Source organism: Excalfactoria chinensis, chromosome 2 (assembly GCF_039878825.1).
Source record: "Excalfactoria chinensis isolate bCotChi1 chromosome 2, bCotChi1.hap2, whole genome shotgun sequence".
Lineage (NCBI taxonomy): Eukaryota > Metazoa > Chordata > Aves > Galliformes > Phasianidae > Excalfactoria > Excalfactoria chinensis.
The window spans coordinates 90928137-90945936 of record NC_092826.1 but is presented as its reverse complement, the minus strand read 5'-3'; the positions used below and the strand labels follow the sequence as shown (position 1 = coordinate 90945936).

Sequence of the window (17800 nt, the reverse complement as noted above, 5' to 3'; positions counted from 1 at the left end):
CCCCTATTAACCTGTACAAACCCATTAGAGGGGCTCTTCTAACAGAACTCACACCCTTCTCCACCACCATAGCTTTTCCTACTTATTTCTAGATTCTACATGAGGTTTCTTGCTATAATAATCCACCATTGTGCCTTCAAGAGCTTTCACAGTACTATTCAAGTAATATCTGCCAGGCAATTGATTTACAACGTAGTTCTTCTGGCACTTGATTTGGGACCCACTGGGAAGGTAAGTCAGTGCTAGTGTGTACATCTTAAGGGAGCTTCTCTGATATATTAAAACCATCTCTACAAGCTTCCCTCCCATAAGGGAAGATGATGGAGAAATCTCATGGCAAATTCCATAATTTTATGCCTCTGTTAATGACAAGAGCACATAAGGATCTTGGGGGAACAATGTATTTTTCCAAGGCTAGGTTTAAAAAAGTGTAAAAGGATATAAAATATTTAACTAAATATTGCATTTTTTTTTTCTCTCCAGATAGATCTTATAAATCAGGAAAAACAAAAAGACTTCAATTTACCACATGCTGACATAGATATGTAAAAACTGATTACAAGCAAATATAGGAATGTAATTTACACATGTTGCTGCTGTTAGCATTTCTTCCACTCTTTCTACACATTTATTTTAAAATTTTTATGTATTATGTCACATATGTTTCACATATCCTTGAAGTGTTGATATTTTCTGTATGTAGGATAAGTTAAATGAAGAAGAAAGCTTACAATTTAAGGCCAAATTATTCCACCCTTCTTCAGCTTTCAAGAAACAAAATGATAGGAACTTCCCAACTTAAAAACGGAGGGGAGAAAAAATATCCACATTTTCCAGCATTACATCTTACAAGATAAACACAATACTTTCCACTTAAATGATGCTGCTAGTGTAAGAACTGATATCCTACAGTTGACTACAGACATTATTCCAGATTTACTGCTGGCTGGTTCTAGCATTCAAGAATATGTCAGTACAAAAAACACTATTAACACATCCTTTACAGTAATAAAAGAAGTCTCACAGAGCTGATGCCTATAAAACTGTGAACTGGTAACATCAGACTCCCCATAGAAACAGGTACCAAAACATGACTCATGAATCACAGAGGACTTCTGGATGCCTCTTCTAGCTACCAGCTCTAAAACCATTCCAAGCAGGACCACCTACAGCAATCTGCCCATAGCCATGTTAAGATGGCTTTTCAAAGATCTCCAAAGAGATAAACTAAAATTTCTCTGTGGCAGTGCTGAGTCACTCAGACAGCAGAGAAGTGCTTTCCAAAGTTCAGGAGAAACCTAGTTTGTTTCTGCTTACCCCATTACTGGGCAACAAGGGAAAGAGTGTGGCTTCACCTTTTCTGCATTCCATGTGTCAGTTCCTCCCTTGAGCCTTCTCTGCTCCAGAAAAAATACTCCCAGTTCTCTTAGCATTTCCTTATTATAAGAGATACCCCAGTCTTTTCATCACCTTGATGGCTTTTACCTAATATCTCTCAAGTATTTCCTTGTATCTCTTTTAACTAATACCTCTCAAGTATCTCTTGTACCATGAGCCCAGAACTGCATTTCAGGACAGGGAGAGGAAAAGGACCACCTTCCTCAATCTACCAGCAATATTTTGTCTAAAGCAAACCAGAACACCATGGGCTTTCCTTGTAGCAAATGCAAATTGCTGATTCATGCTTAACTTAGTGTCTAGCATAATTCCCAGGGTCTTTTCTTTGTGTGACTATCAGCATGTCCTAGTACCTAGGGTTACTTCTCCCCATGTACAAGACTTTGCACTTCTTGCTGGACTGCATGAGGTTCCCCTGGTGGCACACCTCTCCCTGTTATGATTATCCTCTGGCTAGCCGCATGATTCAGCCACTTCCCCCACTGTCAACCACAAAGGTGCACTCTTCTCCATCATCCAGATCGTTAACAAAGATGTCCCACAGGACAGGGCCCAGCATTCACTTCAATGTACCCTGCTCATTACTGGCCTCCAACTAGACTTCTCACCACTGACTTCTAGATCCAGTTACTCAGCATTTTGAAGACATCTCACAGTCTGCTCATCCAGCCAACACTTCAACAGCTTCTCTATGGGAATCTTATGGTGGACACTGTTAAAGGCCTTGCTGAAGTCCAGATGGACAACACCTACTGCTCTTCCTTAATCCACTAAGCCAGTCATTTTACTAAAGAAACCCATGCTTAAACCCTTGATGAATCCATACTAAGAAGTCCTGACTTTGTGTGCCTTAGGAATACCTACCAAGGTTAGTTGTTCTGTATTCCCAGACATCAGTGTAAGGCTAGCTTGGGCTAGTTTTCTGCATCCCCCTTCCTGCACTTCTTGAGGATAGAAATGACATTTGCTCTCCAGACAATTCTACAAGTTGTCACAACTGATCAAATATTAAGTGGCACCGCAATCATATTTGCCAACTCCCTCAGCATTTGTAGGTGTGTCTCTGCAGGGCCAATGGACTTACAGATGTATGTTTGTTCAGTTCTTCTTCTAAAAATCTTCAAAAATGACTAGAAAAGGTAAAGGTAGAAAGGTAGATATAAAGATCAGATCTATATATCTACATAAACAGTATAAAACTATTCCAAGTTATCCAAAAAAAAGTGAGAAAAATGACAAAAAAACCACTACTGCAAAAATATCTAAAGTTGCAGTAGCACTTCAGAAGACAAGTTTATTCTCACTATGTCTGAACATCCCTTTCTTGTTAACTTAAAAACCAAAATGTTTTCAAAATAGGAAAACTAGACTGTCATTTAAACTCCCTGATAGACTACTGATACTACCAAAAGCTCCAGTCTAACAGATAGGCCAAGAGGTCGCACACAGCTTCACTTCCCCGTCCTACAGACCAATCTCCACAGAGCAATTCTTAAAATGAGTCACCCAGGCAACTAAGACACTTTTGAAACAATACCTACAGCTTAACAGAACACACAGTGTTGAAGATGGCTGGACAAAGAGCTTCTCTGCATGTAGTATCAAGCAAGACCTGCCATTGGAATACAGGGAGAAAGTAAAACTAACTAACCCAACTCCAAAAGCCACAAACACTGATGAAGCTAGAAATTTCCCCCTCTATCCCCAACTGAGAATTTCCTCTTTAAACCAGAAAACAAATAAGGGATACCCAAAAAGAAGCAGTGCTGTGCAAAGCCTTTCTGTAGGAAGTACAAATACAGGTAGAATGCATGTGTGCTAGACAAGGAGCTGCTGACAGCACTAAGATTTCCAGATAAACACATACATATACTCAGTTTAATACACACAAGAGCAGTTAAGTCAAATGAGAAAATCCTGAATAGATGGCATTACAATATTAAACTACTAGTCCAAAGTAACTCATCTTTGACTGTTAAGATTTCTCTTTACACTTGACTCCATTCTCAGAGAAAGAACAGTCTCACATAGCAGTACAGAATCTTATTCTTCAGTGTTTACATAAGAAAACTTGTGCAATTGCTGAAGTTCTCATTAAATTCCTCAGAAGAATGGGGCAACATGGAAGGAATTTGGTGGAAAGGATATCACAGGTGCTAAAATTCAAATGTCTGAAACTGTTCCTCAAATTATCAGGTAGATGCAACATAGCTAGACCTAAGAGAATTGAAGATATAAACTTCATAGATATTCATTATTCCTCATGGAAGATGAGGCAAGTCTGCTAAACAGCCAGATATTTTTTTTATGGAGCAATATATTCAGTTCTCAGTTTCTCCACAGAAACTGCAGAAGTGTAACTAACTATAGTGAGGGGGACAAAAAAAGGCAGCTTTCTTGAAGACCATATGAAGAAATAACATCTATAAGAACTGCTAAATGCAAAAAGGATAACAAACCACTTTATCAGGTGATTTAACATTCTAAGAGACAGTTTTCACCATAAAGTAGCATCAACCTGGACAGACCTCTTTCGTAAACTTCAATGATATTACTGTCATTATTTTTCCTCTTTCTTTCTGTACTGTATCTCATGGTTCTTTTAAGTTTTCTGACTAGCAAAAAGCAAGATATACAAGCACAATACAATTGTACTTACGATGTAAGAAGCAATCATATTTAAAACAACGCCTACAGAAGAGTGTATGAAAAGAATGTAAGCTTTGCTCCCTCTGAACAGACTTGGCGTTTGGTCCATCTATGTTTGGTGTGCATTCAGGAGGAAGAGCTCCTGGAAGCTGCTGTTCAGTGAGTTCTTTGTATCTTAAGAGAAAGAAACACAAGCTTTTTATTCAGTATAATAATCATAGTAACTTTCAACAGCAGTATCAGTATGTGTTTTCAGAAAAAAAATCTTTAAGAATTGTAAGAAAGATAACTTTCTGTTCATCAACAAATAACATGACAAGTTATTAATTCTACTGTCATTAATATAAAATCGTTAGGAAGATACGCATTTACTTTCTTGAACATCACCATCTCATACATATAACTCACTAACAAATGACATTATTAATCACATGCAAGCACTCGCTTTTCATTAGTTTGAAAGACTAATAAACCTGTCTTCATTGTTTCACTCAACTAGAGAGAACATCTGCAAGTCGTATTTAAAAGAAGCTAGGAGTTACACAACTGCCACAGAAGCTAAAAGCTTCTTAATAGGATGGGAGAAGACTCCTTATTAACAAGTATTTCATGAAGCAAAGATTCCATGACTTCATGATGCAAACAGGTAATATATGAAATACCCTTACTTCTCTTTCAATTCTTCTGCTGTACCCTTATCTGGAAACATTGAGGAAATTGCTTCAAATATCTTGTCAGATGGAAACCTCCGAGGTGGGTGACTTTCTTTCTCTGTCAAAGCAGGAAAACGTTTGGAAAACAAAACAAAAAAAAATTATTTTTCTGCTCCTTTGCTACCTCGAGGAGGCGTTCAGAAAAAGAAGGACTTCGCCAAAATCCTAATAAAAGAAACAAAGTTTTTTATTTCTAAATTACCAAGAATTTAAAGTAAATTCCTTAAAGTGATCTTCCCTGCTGACAGAACTGCACTAATAAAATTTGGAGAAATCATTATTTCACCAGCAGATGGAGATGGCAATTCAGAACTCTGCCTGCTTAAGAACAGTATTATTCAGTTTTCTGAGGAGTATTGAAGTATTTATTAGACTTTGATCTATATTTAGATCACCAACTGATTTGTGAGCATTTGACTGTCTCAAATCACAGAGAAAGTAAACTGGCAAAAGCATTTTTATAGTATTCTCTGTACAATTCTTGAATTAAATGGTAAAGGAAATGATGAAGAAAATAATGTTACTTCAGATCTGAAAACTATTAAGTAGAATGATTTCAACAAATTTATCAGGTGTTTAAAAAAAAAGAGCGTTTTGGTCTTATTTTTTTTCTTTTTTAAGTCTGCAGACAGACATACCCATCCTGTTACCTTCCCGATCTTTTTGCTTGTCATCTCTTTCATCAGGATTGTCATCTCCATCATCATCTTCATCATCACTATATTGACCAAGTGCATTGACCAGCTCAACAAATATTTCATCATTGATAAATCCACATTCTGAAATTCAGCAAAATTGGGAGTGAACAAAAAAAAAAAAAAAAAAAAAAAAAAAAAAAAAATCACATCGTGCACATGAAGTATTTTTAATCCTCTCTACATTTGGATTATGGCAAAGCCTGTAATTTATGAAAATCAATTTTGTGTTTTTTCTACTTTGTCTCATTATGGGAACAAAGAAGAGTTAAAAGCATTCACTGTTTATTTTTTAAACTGACAACTAGGAAGAAGAGAAGAAAAAATTGTAAAGTTTTCTTAAAGAAAACAGTAGGCTTACTAACTAGACTGCTTAAGAAGTTTTATACCAGAATTCTAATTCCAGTAGGTTAGGTTAAGCCAGTCCAGCAATGCATGCAATCAAACTATGAAGCTATCCTTAGCTACAGAAACCCTGAAGATATTTTTGGTTGGTAGCACAGTATTTCTGAATAAAGATTCCACTGGCAAGGTGTTTAAAAAAACAAACAAACAAACAAAAAAAAAACCAACTATGAGAAAAGTGAAAGATACAAAGCTGTGTATCTGCTTATTAGCTCAGAAAATCACACAGCAGTACAGATGGACACAGATGTAATTTTGAAGAGGGAAAAACTGTACTTAGTAATGTTATGTATTGATTTTACTTTTCAAAAAGTGACTGAGCCATGTGGAAACTGTACTGTTTATCACTATACTTTAGAACTTGAACAGAAGGCATATATATATGTAGGAAGCTAACGGATTTATTCCTATGTAAGCAATGGAAACAGGCAGCTACATCATCTGGATGTTTTAAATAGAACTCTCAATATACCAGGCTAGTATGAATTTTCCTATCAGAAGTACAATTGCACAAATATTTTATAATTCTGGCTCCTATGTGGGTGTGTCTCTGGATTACAAGTTTCCATGGCATTTAAGTTCTTTGTGTGTGGTTATAATAAAAAAATATCAGAAAAATGAAAATCATTCTTCCAACGTTTGAGATACAGTTACTAAGTACCCCTAATAAATGTAAGTTCTTTCATGATGGCAATTAAGACGGTGAAAAAAGATTAATTTTAAAGACAGACTCATTTATTAATAGATGAAATTAGTTACAAAATACATTTACTAGTAATTTCAACATTTTGACCTAATCAGTACTCTGACAAGACAACTAACCATCAGTAAATCCATAAAATCATCCAAAGGCAAAAACTCATTATGTTCTTAAAGAGGTATAAAGACACCAGCTATCCAAATGCCTGCTGTAAACCAACAAGACTGATATAATATATGATATAATATGACTGATATAATATGAAATATTTTCTACTGAACTGCAAGCTTAACTTTCATAAGCAATGAAAAATGTTTTGGCTTATGTAAGTCAATCTGAGTGGATATAGAGTTTGCAGATCGACTGGTTCGAGGAAAAACACCACCTATAAATACATATGCATACAGCATACCCCTAGGACAGTTTTGTTCAATCTGATTTATAGAACTGATGTTTTTAAAACAGCAAGTAATTTGTGACAACCAATGAAAGCAGGTATTTACACCGTAAACACAAGAGAAGAAAACCAAAACACTTTTTCTACTGAATTGCATTTGTAAATGTTGTTGTAATCAGTTTTGCACACTTCTGCCACTTTCCACAAGGTAGGGCATACATCAGAACATTATACTGTTGCATTTCAAAGCTCTGAACACTGAAAACCAGAACATTCTCCATGTTAAACCTAGGAATTATGAAGAAAGGTTTCTGGCCTTGGGAAAGAAAAAAATATGCATTCAACTTCTCCATGCTATTACTTAAATACTCTATAGCCTTACAAATAGCAATAGATTTAAACAGACTCTGTTATACCCAATACTTACATAGAGAAGGAATTCTAGAAATACTGCTGCAACAGGCAAGCATCAGGCCTTAATAAACAAAACTGACAGCAATCATGTATGTAGGAAGAAGCGATTAGTATACCTAAGTGTTTGGGCTCACCTCTATCTCCATGCACTTTCCCATCATAGTTCTTTATCAGCTCTTCAATAAAGGTACCATCCTGGTCAAGCACTTCATCTCCCATATATGGAATGTTATGTAAAACAGTTTCATCCTCTACCTAGTAACAACAGATATGATCAAACAATTTTAAGTTGCGTGTCCAATTGGCAGTGTCAGCATTGATGTTTTAACAACCTGCATGTGTCTAGATATCACAGTTAAATTGGCTTAACCATTTGAGCATTTTCACAGTTAACTAAATAAACCAAACCTCCCCATCTTTAATCAACATTATTTTGTACCAGTTCTGACTAGCTCAAAGTACTGACAATAACTCCTAGCACTTAGGTGAGCATTGTGCTACAACAAAGTTTCTGCTGTAGAAGCACAATAAGCTACCTAGCTTTGGAAAGCTTAGACTGGTAAATTAATTCTCCCTTCCTTGCTTCCCAACCACAGTGATTTGCAATAGAAATAAGGAATCATATAGAAACACTCTAAATTCAAGTTGTCTAAGCAGATAGCACAGAAATATGCCTTAAAATTTAATGCAAATGCCACTGTCAGTTTTGTTTTGTCTACAAAGAAGAATTTACAGACCTTGATGCTCAGCTGCATCTTTCAGTATTTCAAAAGATCCTCCTATTGTTAGGAAAATAAGCACAAACTTTCCTGCTGATCATGATTCTTCAGCAGTGCAGAATACCCAGACAATGATAAATTGAAAAGAAGTAGGAAAAAAAAAAAAAAAAGTAGAGGAACTCTGAATTTACTGATAAAACTGGTTATTTAAATCACTTTGCTGTGATTACCGTAATAATCACTTCCACAAAAGCCATTGTGTACTAAATACTGTGACAAAGATTTTTAATAAGTTAACCTTTTCAAATAAGTCTATATCAGAAAATTAACATGAAGGCTTGTACATACAACAAGGATAATTAGAAGAAAAGGCCTATACACTGGTTGCTAAGATCACCATTACATGAGAAGACTTAATTCAGGATTAAATTATTTCTATTCCATTAAAATTATCATTCTGATACAGATATGTTCTTTGACTGTCTTAGATAAGAATATTGATATCTCTCAGTAAATGTTTCTCATTAAATGAACACTGAAATCTACATTTGTAAAATGCAATACAATACAACTAGTCACCTGTCATTAAGGCTCTCTTTTAAAGTAGTGTTTTAAGATACTGATGACCAATGAAATTATAGGCTTAGTTTGCAATTAATTATGTTTTATTCATGTTTTATTTCTAAAACTGAGTTTCTCCCTTCTCACCCATATTTCTTCCCAAACCACCTTTTTAAACTTACCATAAAATTTTGTTGAAGGGGAGACCAAGAATACATTATAGGCACAGAAGCAACAGCATTGAGAGTCTTTAGTGGGATTACTTGTTTTGGAAAATCTATGTCACTGGTAACAGAGCACTGAAATAAGAGGTTGAAGTTACACTTACAATAGCCACTTCAGAAAATCAAAATCAAGGAAGCATACTCAACAACAAACAAGTGTTTATCAAAACTAGCTAGATCCACCTTTGAAAAATGAATCTGATTTTCAGGGTGTAATAAGAAGAATGTGTTTAGAAGGAAAATAAAAAAAGATGCTGGAATTACTTCTGGTTTAGTACCTTTATTAACTGATCATGGTGAGGTGTTTTGTTTTTTTTCCTTCCACATAATAGTAGAAAGGCTATTTTAAAGTATTTAGTACTTTATTCAGACTATTCAGCCTACAGTATAGGCAATTTCAGGTATTTCAGAAGAGATTCAGTACTTGTTGCTGTTACACTGGTCTTAGACTATTTACTCAAACCATCAGAGTGGAAATTGAATTCTTCTGGCTTTCAATCAATTCACTGCAGAAATCACGTATGATATACTTCAAAAAAGTATTATAATGGTATCAAGGCACCTTATGAAAAGAGATGCTCCATGTGTCTTGTTAACTTCTGCCCTGCTTCCCTGTTACTGACCACTTATCTTTATCCTATCTTCAAATATTTGAGTGTGCTTACTGTTTACAAAGAATATAGGAAAAAAAAAAAAAAAAAGATTCATAATATCCAGCTCAGGACACATTCTTTTCTGCTGTGGGACACCATTCTTTTGGAGACTTGCACAGCCTCCAAAGGCCTGACACATCACAGAACTACAAATAACTTCAGGGTTATTCTTCAATCTAGTCAACAGATAATCAATCAGCTCTTCTCAAATGTTTGAGAAACAATATGGAAAACCTCAAAAAAAAATTAACAAACAAGAGTAGATAGAAAAATACAATACTAGGGAAAGTACAAAGAAGATATGGAGTTAGGTAAAACTATGTTTAGAATAGCTCTCACAGCTATCTGAAATGAAAAATGGGAGACAAGATTTTTCTTCTTTCCAGAATGGAAAGATGAACAGAGCTTCACATTTCTAAAGAAATACACAAAGTAATGTAACAAACAGAATACAGAGACAGTATCCAGTAGAATGACAAAAGCTAGCCTTATTTAAATCTTCATTCTTGGTTTGTTTTGTTTCTGTTTAAGGGTTAAGATCTGTAGGCAACGAAGTTAGATTTCTGCCATGTATACAAATACTCAAAATACCATATTATGATGGTGCTTTATACCTACTTTCAGGTTAATGTTTTATTGTCTACTTAGCAGTCTTCTAGCGAATTTTTTATCTTAGAGAAAAACACAAAAGCAAAAAAATAATTACTTTCAGCTTATTGTCCACACGAGACTTCCAATTCCAAAGATACGTTAAAATGGCTCAATGGACTTAAGACTGTGTTCTCAATTCTGTTTCCCTTGTCTAGGGACAGAACTCAGCTTGATATATATTACACTACCACAGAACATACTAAGGATTCTGGTTGACAGTCTTTGGAATAAGCATTGGAGAAATCTGTGTCACACCACAGTCTTAATCAAAATCATGAAGTTTCTCAAATCTTTAAGTCAAGTAACAAAAATCAGCCAGTGCCCTATATCAAGAAATTTAGCATATTAAGAAAAAAAAAGTTTAAATTATCATTTAGACCACTGCACTATGAATTATGGCAATCTTAGATCAAGCACTGGAGTTGTTCCAATTCACAAGACAGATGGCAACTTAATACAGTAATTAGTGTGCTCCATCAATTCACATAGAGTATTAACACTAAATAGTGAGCTAGGCTACAAAAATAAATAAATAAATAAATATTTTTTAAAAAAAAGTCTAAAAAAATGGTGAGGCATGATCTTTTACTGTCAAAAATGTACACATACCTATCTGTTTTCAAGAAGTACTGATCCTACAGTGCCATATAACAGATGTACAACTGAATGTAACTTCACATTCAAGCACATTTAAAAAAAATAGTCAAGCACACAGATGCACCTTCCTGATATACACAACACCAGCTTCCCACTAAAAAATAATGAAAGTGTAAGTCTTTCCTTCAATAGAAAGATGTTGTGGCTGTATTTTTTTTTAACCTGTTCACAGTAAAATCTTCATTCTCATCCTACTGAAAATCTTTTCAGATTATTACACATGAAGCACCCTCAAACTGTCTTAATTTGAAGAAATGCAACTGACATAAGATAAACTGAACCTACACTTAAAACTGGAAGTTGGAGAGGAGGTACTAACATGCCAATTTAAACACCCAAGCTGGCTGTCATCAGAATTGGCTCCTTACAGAACATACAAGTTTAAATGAACTCACTCAGTAGAAAGTAGATTTATTCAAATAGCTGTGCTGACAGCTTCCATGTGCTTTAACTCAATAAGAACCAAAGTATATACTCATTTGTACCACTGGAGATCAAGTCCATCAAGGAGCAAGATTAGACTTCCAATATTAGAGAAACAAAAAGTTTAAAGGATATTGAAGTACAATCCAAATAAGTTTCAGACTTGTGTGTTGCTCAAAGCTGTGCAGCCTGCTATTTATTTATTGCTTTCCAGATAGAAGTCATGTAATGGACATACATTATTCCTTTAATTATAAGAAAAATAATTTAACTGAGAAGTCATGAAAAGCTAGAAAAGAAAGAACATCCAACTTTCCAGGTAATCAAATAAAAACATGCTAAAAACCTTGTAAGTGGAATTGCCACAACACATGTTAACCAACCTCCCTGGTCCCACGCAAAGAGCTCACAGAAGTCATGATGTGTACAGGCTGTATCCTACGCTGTTTCCATTCTTGATTTAAGATTTCAGTTCTTTCCAGTATCTTCTGACGATTAGAATTAAACATACTCTAAAAAGTAACCAAAATTGTGAACAATACAGATAAGCTGAAGACTCACCTTCTAAAATCTTAAAGAATCACAACATGTACTAAAAATGCAAACAGATTTTTAAAAATTCCTCAACACTGAATTCTTCCAATTTTGTTTAAATGTCAGTCAGGCTCATTAGATTTCATTATCACTTTCTTGGACTGAAAAGAAGCTCTTATGTTTAGAGATCTAAAGGTTTAGCACAGAATTAAGTTCTATGTAGAATTAGAAAAGGGTATGAGACTAAACAAATTGCCATACTTTCTCTCTTCACAGCCTCTTCTGATACTTAGCAGACTTGATTCAATCACATATAAATGTAACACCTGCTTATAACATTAGAGTTAAGACAAGTTTTCAGTATGTTAAAAAAATTTCATGAAATTATTATTGCAGGTGCTAAGTGCAGGACAACTTTGAGCGACACTTGTTACTTAAGAAAATTGGTTCTGATAATAGTTGTTAAACAAGAGAATCAAAACATCCCATACCTTTACTTCATCTGCACGTCGGAATCTCTTGAGCTGCCTCAGTCTCATATATTCTGATTTTACACGTTTTCGCCAACAAATTGGTCCTTTCTCAGACTTTTTTCCTGTTTGACCCATGATTAACCTGTAAGAAACAGTGTCATATTAGTATAAACCCAGCCTGTCCGCTTACAAAGGAAGTAAGAGTAATGGGGAGGGCAGGACAGAGATACTTCTTTAATATCTACTGTATCTATTGCTTTTTTCCCCCCAGTCAGACACTTTGAATACCATCCCAGTCCAAACCACAACCCCCTCATACTTAAGTGATAGACAGTGTAAAAAGGAACTTTAGTTACAAATTAACAGGACATTCAACATTTGGTTTAAGCACTACTAAACTGCTACTTACTGTTTTTTTAAAGAAAATTAAACTGCCACATAAGCCCTATTGATAACAAATCAACCTATATAGAAACCACATACAATCAACAATAACAACAGCAACCATAATTCCCATCATTCTCTCACATACCCGAATCAGACTCAAAAAACCCCAAAACTATGGTCTAAAACCCAAGAGAAAAATAAATAAATCTAGCATAATCAGTTTTTCAGCAATAAACATAATTGTTAAATGATACAATAAAATATTTTCAAAATGAAGTCTCAATGGTTTACAGGCCAGTGCAGCCTAGTTCCATAACTAGCCCTTACCAGCCCATAAAACCATGACAGCAAGCGAACCACATTTGTATACTTCTGGGCAGCAGAACACCTCCAAGTTAGAACTAGTGTTTCAACACATAAGAGGAAATAATTGACTGTTGGGTTTTTGTGTTTGTTTTTTGTTTGTTTTTTTCCTCAATCTCAAGAGAATATGAAAAAAATGGGGAGGGCAAGCTGTAAGAAAAAAGCATTTTCATACAGGACGGAGTTAATTCCCATAGTGCAGCTTATCTGGCATCTTTATATTAGGACTGCAGGAATTGTCAGTGACATTTTATTAACACCAACATTTTGCAAAAACAAAACAAAACAAAAAAAAAACAAAAACACCTACACTTTTAAGGAACTAAGCTTCAGAAACCAGGACAAGTTGCATAGAGAAGCATAGCCTATGCTGGATCATGAGTAGGAAAAGAAAAAAATGAGATGGATGAATTTTTACAGAAGGAAACCTATCTAAAGACAGTATAATGTTCAACAGTTCCCATGTAACAAACTAAAAAATAATATTAGATTGTTTTTGTGTAATGGCCCGATTCAGGCACTCCCCAGCCATCTCCTCCTTTCATTTGATTATCCTTTCTGGATTCTGCTAGCTATTTCTATTGTTTCAAATCTTTCATATTTCTTCATCTTCTTTAAACAAACAGTCTTAAGTCCTGAAAATTTTATCTAGAAGAAAAACTGTGAAGTCAACTCATTTGTGGGCAGTATATATCATTTCCAAAACAAATATAAAGAAAGCCTAACTCTAAAACAGTTACACCATCTCTAGAGAAAGCTCACCTCCTGAAGTAATCTTGCCTGATCTTATTTGGTCTCATTTGAAGGATGAAAGCCTTGCCAGAGCTCCACATGCCCTCCACAAAAAAAAAAAAAAAAAAAAAAAAAAAAAAAAAAAAAAAAGGAAGGTTGAGAAATGCATCAAGTCACTTCCAAGAAATTCTAGTTTCTACCTGGCCCGTCAAGGACAAATTATCTTATTCCAATAATCCAACAATCATCTTCATTACATGAAAAGCAAGGCATATGCCTGTGTCCCACCTAAATTGGACCTAGGTCCATTAATGATCATAATCCAGCCAGCTCTCCCAAGAGGGCAATGTTGCAGAAATCAAGTGATCCCATATTGCCTGCTCCATACAGTAAAGTGCTCCCACAACCTTCTCTCCAGCTCCACCACCATTTCACCTATTCAATTTCTTGTAATATTACAAACTCCCTGATGCCATAGCTATAATGACTTTACAGAATAACTAACTCTGTGGATAGGATTAGCCATTGCTGCACTGCTGGCTTTTTTTCCATTCATGCTGGAAACGAAAAGCAACAAGAAACTAGTGTCCTAGAATACATATGCTTGTGTTTTAAATACACTCTGTTAGGCATTTCATAATTAAGTTACATAAAAGATCCGTGGGCTTTACAGAAAGTTTTAAAGAAATTGCACTAGCTTAAGTCAGACAACTACTAAGCATCATCAGCTACAGTGTTTACAATATATCTAGAATTCACAACAAGAGACAAAGTATAGAAAAAAATTACTATTTCATACTGTTACTGCTTTGCCTACAGAAAATAAAAATGGTCTTATTTTAAATAACATCCTATTTTTCTTTAGTCACTTTGATAATATGATAATATCCATCATAGACAGAGCATAGACAATTCTATAAATTAGGCAGTCTATTCAAGCAGTCATCCTATGCAAGCAGTTATAACGCTGTCAAGAACTGTACTTCAGCTCCTCTGGCTACCCTGTCAAATTTCAGAAAAATAAAAATCTCCAAATTGGAAAGAATGGGGAATAAATGCAAGGGTCTGCTCTTTTAAAAGGCTGCTATTAATTCCACAAATGGGCTTAATATTACACAGTATTTCAAAATGTAACAAATTACATCATCTTCTGACTGCTCAGAAATTGAGATACTTAAGAATAAAAAAATAAAATAAAAAAATAAAAATACTGTGCATAGCATAACTTCTCAGGTCTTTGCAGTGAGTTAATCTAAACTGAAAAAAATATTCATGTATTTTAAACCTACACATAAAGTGATAAAATACTGCACTTAAATCACTCTTAACCAACAGCTTCAATGCTGAAAGTGTGAAGGGAAAAAGAATATAAAACCCAATAGAGAAAGGGTATGTCTAACCAATGAACAATCAAGTAATGTTTCTGGAATCTGAATAAAATAATTCTGTCTAAGGAACACAGGACTTGGAGAACCTCACATAAAGCAGGTTGTGCATGCATCGATGTTTTCTTTTAAGAAACTCAAGTTCTAGGAATCAAGATCAATATATTCTGAGTAAAATTACATGCCTATCTTCCCAGAACATCCGACTTCCAAAAATCACCAGATAAAAAAAAAAAAAAAAAAACAACTTCAAATCATCTTTCAATTGCAAAATTTGATACAGTACTAAGTAACAACATCTAAGTAGTGCTGCCAAATGATTGATTAACTGCAGCTATGCATTTATCAGCTATGTTAACCAAACTTTATTACTTCAAACCCTTGCAAATGTACTTCTTAGCATTTTATTTCACACACTCTAAATGAAGAACAAATGCTTTTTAATGAATCTATTCTAAAGGTAAGCAGCCTCCAATAGACTCCTATTACAGTTCTCAAGCACACGAAAATAAACCATCAGCAAAACACATGCATAATGCCAGATTTAAATAATAATAATAATAAAATAAATAATAAAAAATAATAAATAAAAATTTAAAAGTATGAGATATTTATAAATAAATCACTGCTATAATCTGCAGGGCAAGTATTTGTCTCCTTCATTTATTCCAGTATTTTGTCAATAGTGCACAGATTGATGAAAAAACTATGGTCAAGAAACATTTTTACTTTTGGACAAAGCAAGAAAACTTGTTCAATGCTGCCATTTCCGAGTTGCTAACAGCTTCCATGTTAAGTTATGCTAGAGAAGAGGGCGAGAGGACAAAACACTCCTAGCACATGAACAGCCTTCACACCTGTGCTATGAACAGAACTTCTGCAGTTGCTTATCACTCTTTTTAGGTTTTCTGAAGGAAAAAAATAAAAATTAAAAAAAAAAAAATCTCTTTCAAATTTATCTAAGTAAATGTGCACGCTCATTTCCATGTAAAGAAAAATTTACATGGAAATTTACATTTACTCCCAAGACTACTGCCACCTAGTACACTTCAGACACTAATCCACACCAACAAAAATCTCTTCAGCAAGTACAACAGAAAATAAGCAATTAGCACAGATTATTAACAGTATCCAAATACATCACATTCACTCCTCATAGAATTAGTCACAGTGATAGCTGAGAATACACTGCAGCATTTTTTTTCTATATTATAGAAAGACAGTATTTTAAGTGCAGCTCAAATTTTAACATTTTTTTAGCAAGAAATATGTCTATGCTTTAAAACATACTTCATGCTATTTTCTGTGCTAAAGTTCAGCATCACTGAGAATACTTCATGTAAGACATGTCTAACATTATCTGCTGTTATAAAGTTATCTTCAGACATTGTTTGGCATCAGTTTCACCTAGAAAAATGTACATCCCCCGTATCAGAGGCCCTACATCACATCTCCATCTCTGCTCAACCTCCTTTCTTGTGAGAGCTTAAGTGCTCATGATTCTATTAATCAAACTAGGTCAGGAAAGAAATCTGTCTGAACAGCCCATAAACATATTTCATTTTCATTTCATTGAAAATAGAGATTTTCAACAAAATCAATTCTGCAAACAGGCTTGTTCAACAGCCACAGAAATACTTGAATCAACACAAAGGGAAGAGAGCAAGACTGAAGCAGAAACAAGAGGCAAAGAACTGAAACTGAAGATGGCAGGAGTTCAGGCGAGTCCTGCTTTCAACAGGAATGTCCATCAAGACGCATCATCTCTCTGTCACAGATGTACCAGTACATTAAAATTACTCTTCCCAGCTAGAAACAGGAAACATTTATGAAGCCACCCATGCCAGCTGTGCCATTCTTTGGCCAAATAAATGTCAGCAGAATGATAAGGCTTAACCTCTTAGATACCATGAAAAAGAGTACAATAAAGAAGTAGATTAATCCATGAATCTAGGCTATGCACCTAACTCTCAACAGCTTCACTTGTCCTTCCTCATTCTTTGGAACATCAGTGGCTGTGAGTGAACTGGATTAGTAACATTCATGACCAACTCTAACTTCCACATTCTGCAAGTTATGTACTTGACTGCTTAAGAGATGGGAACTGTTAGACAAGCTATCACAAAAAATAAATAAATAAATAAAATAAAAAAGATAATAAAAAAATAATCATTAAGTTTAATAAACTTAATGTAAGAATGGAAGGACAAGAACAATCAACAGTTTCAGGTATTCCAGCGCCATAACCTTAAACTGAGAAGGAAATATCTGCCTGCATGTAAGTATCCAACTCTCAGAATATTCTCTCTCACTCTCCCTTTATGCCTGACTACCCCAGCTTACAAGCACAATTAACAGCCTGTGTTTCAACCGTAGTGCGGGTACCAAGACATTTTAGCATCAGCCCTAATGCAAGACAGACCAATTACAGTCATGCACAGACCTTCCAGGTAGTACAGCGTCACCAAAAGGAGGAAGTCTGCTTATACAAATAGGCATAAATTTATTATGACCATTCTCACCACAGTTAAGTTACTTGCAATTAGTATTTGCAACACTAAAGTTTAAGCAGTCTGTCATCACAGTATTGTTTTTTGATGTAACAACAGCTTGAAAGTTGTCAAACTTGAGCTCAGTGCCCACCCCACCCCCCCTCCCTAACACATG

At 34.9% G+C, this 17800-nt stretch overlaps 1 protein-coding gene across 14 annotated transcripts in view; it reads right to left on the bottom strand.

Moving 5' to 3' along the window:
• Positions 1–17800, bottom strand: part of EZH2 (enhancer of zeste 2 polycomb repressive complex 2 subunit) — a 43300-nt gene that overhangs the window by 14267 nt on the left and 11233 nt on the right. For 4 of the 14 annotated variants that reach the window (XM_072328394.1, XM_072328391.1, XM_072328395.1 and 1 more), the window contains 7 exons: positions 12285–12408; positions 11643–11771; positions 8834–8950; positions 7506–7626; positions 5399–5539; positions 4716–4818; positions 4058–4221 (listed from right to left, as the gene is read on the bottom strand). In XM_072328394.1, the coding sequence (XP_072184495.1) occupies positions 4058–4221; positions 4716–4818; positions 5399–5539; positions 7506–7626; positions 8834–8950; positions 11643–11771; positions 12285–12408 (899 nt within the window). Of the gene's footprint in view, positions 1–4057; positions 4222–4715; positions 4819–5398; positions 5540–7505; positions 7627–8108; positions 8196–8833; positions 8951–11642; positions 11772–12284; positions 12409–13778; positions 13853–17800 lie in introns of those variants that run through there. The other 10 variants (XM_072328388.1, XM_072328389.1, XM_072328390.1 and 7 more) reach the window with 7 other exon arrangements.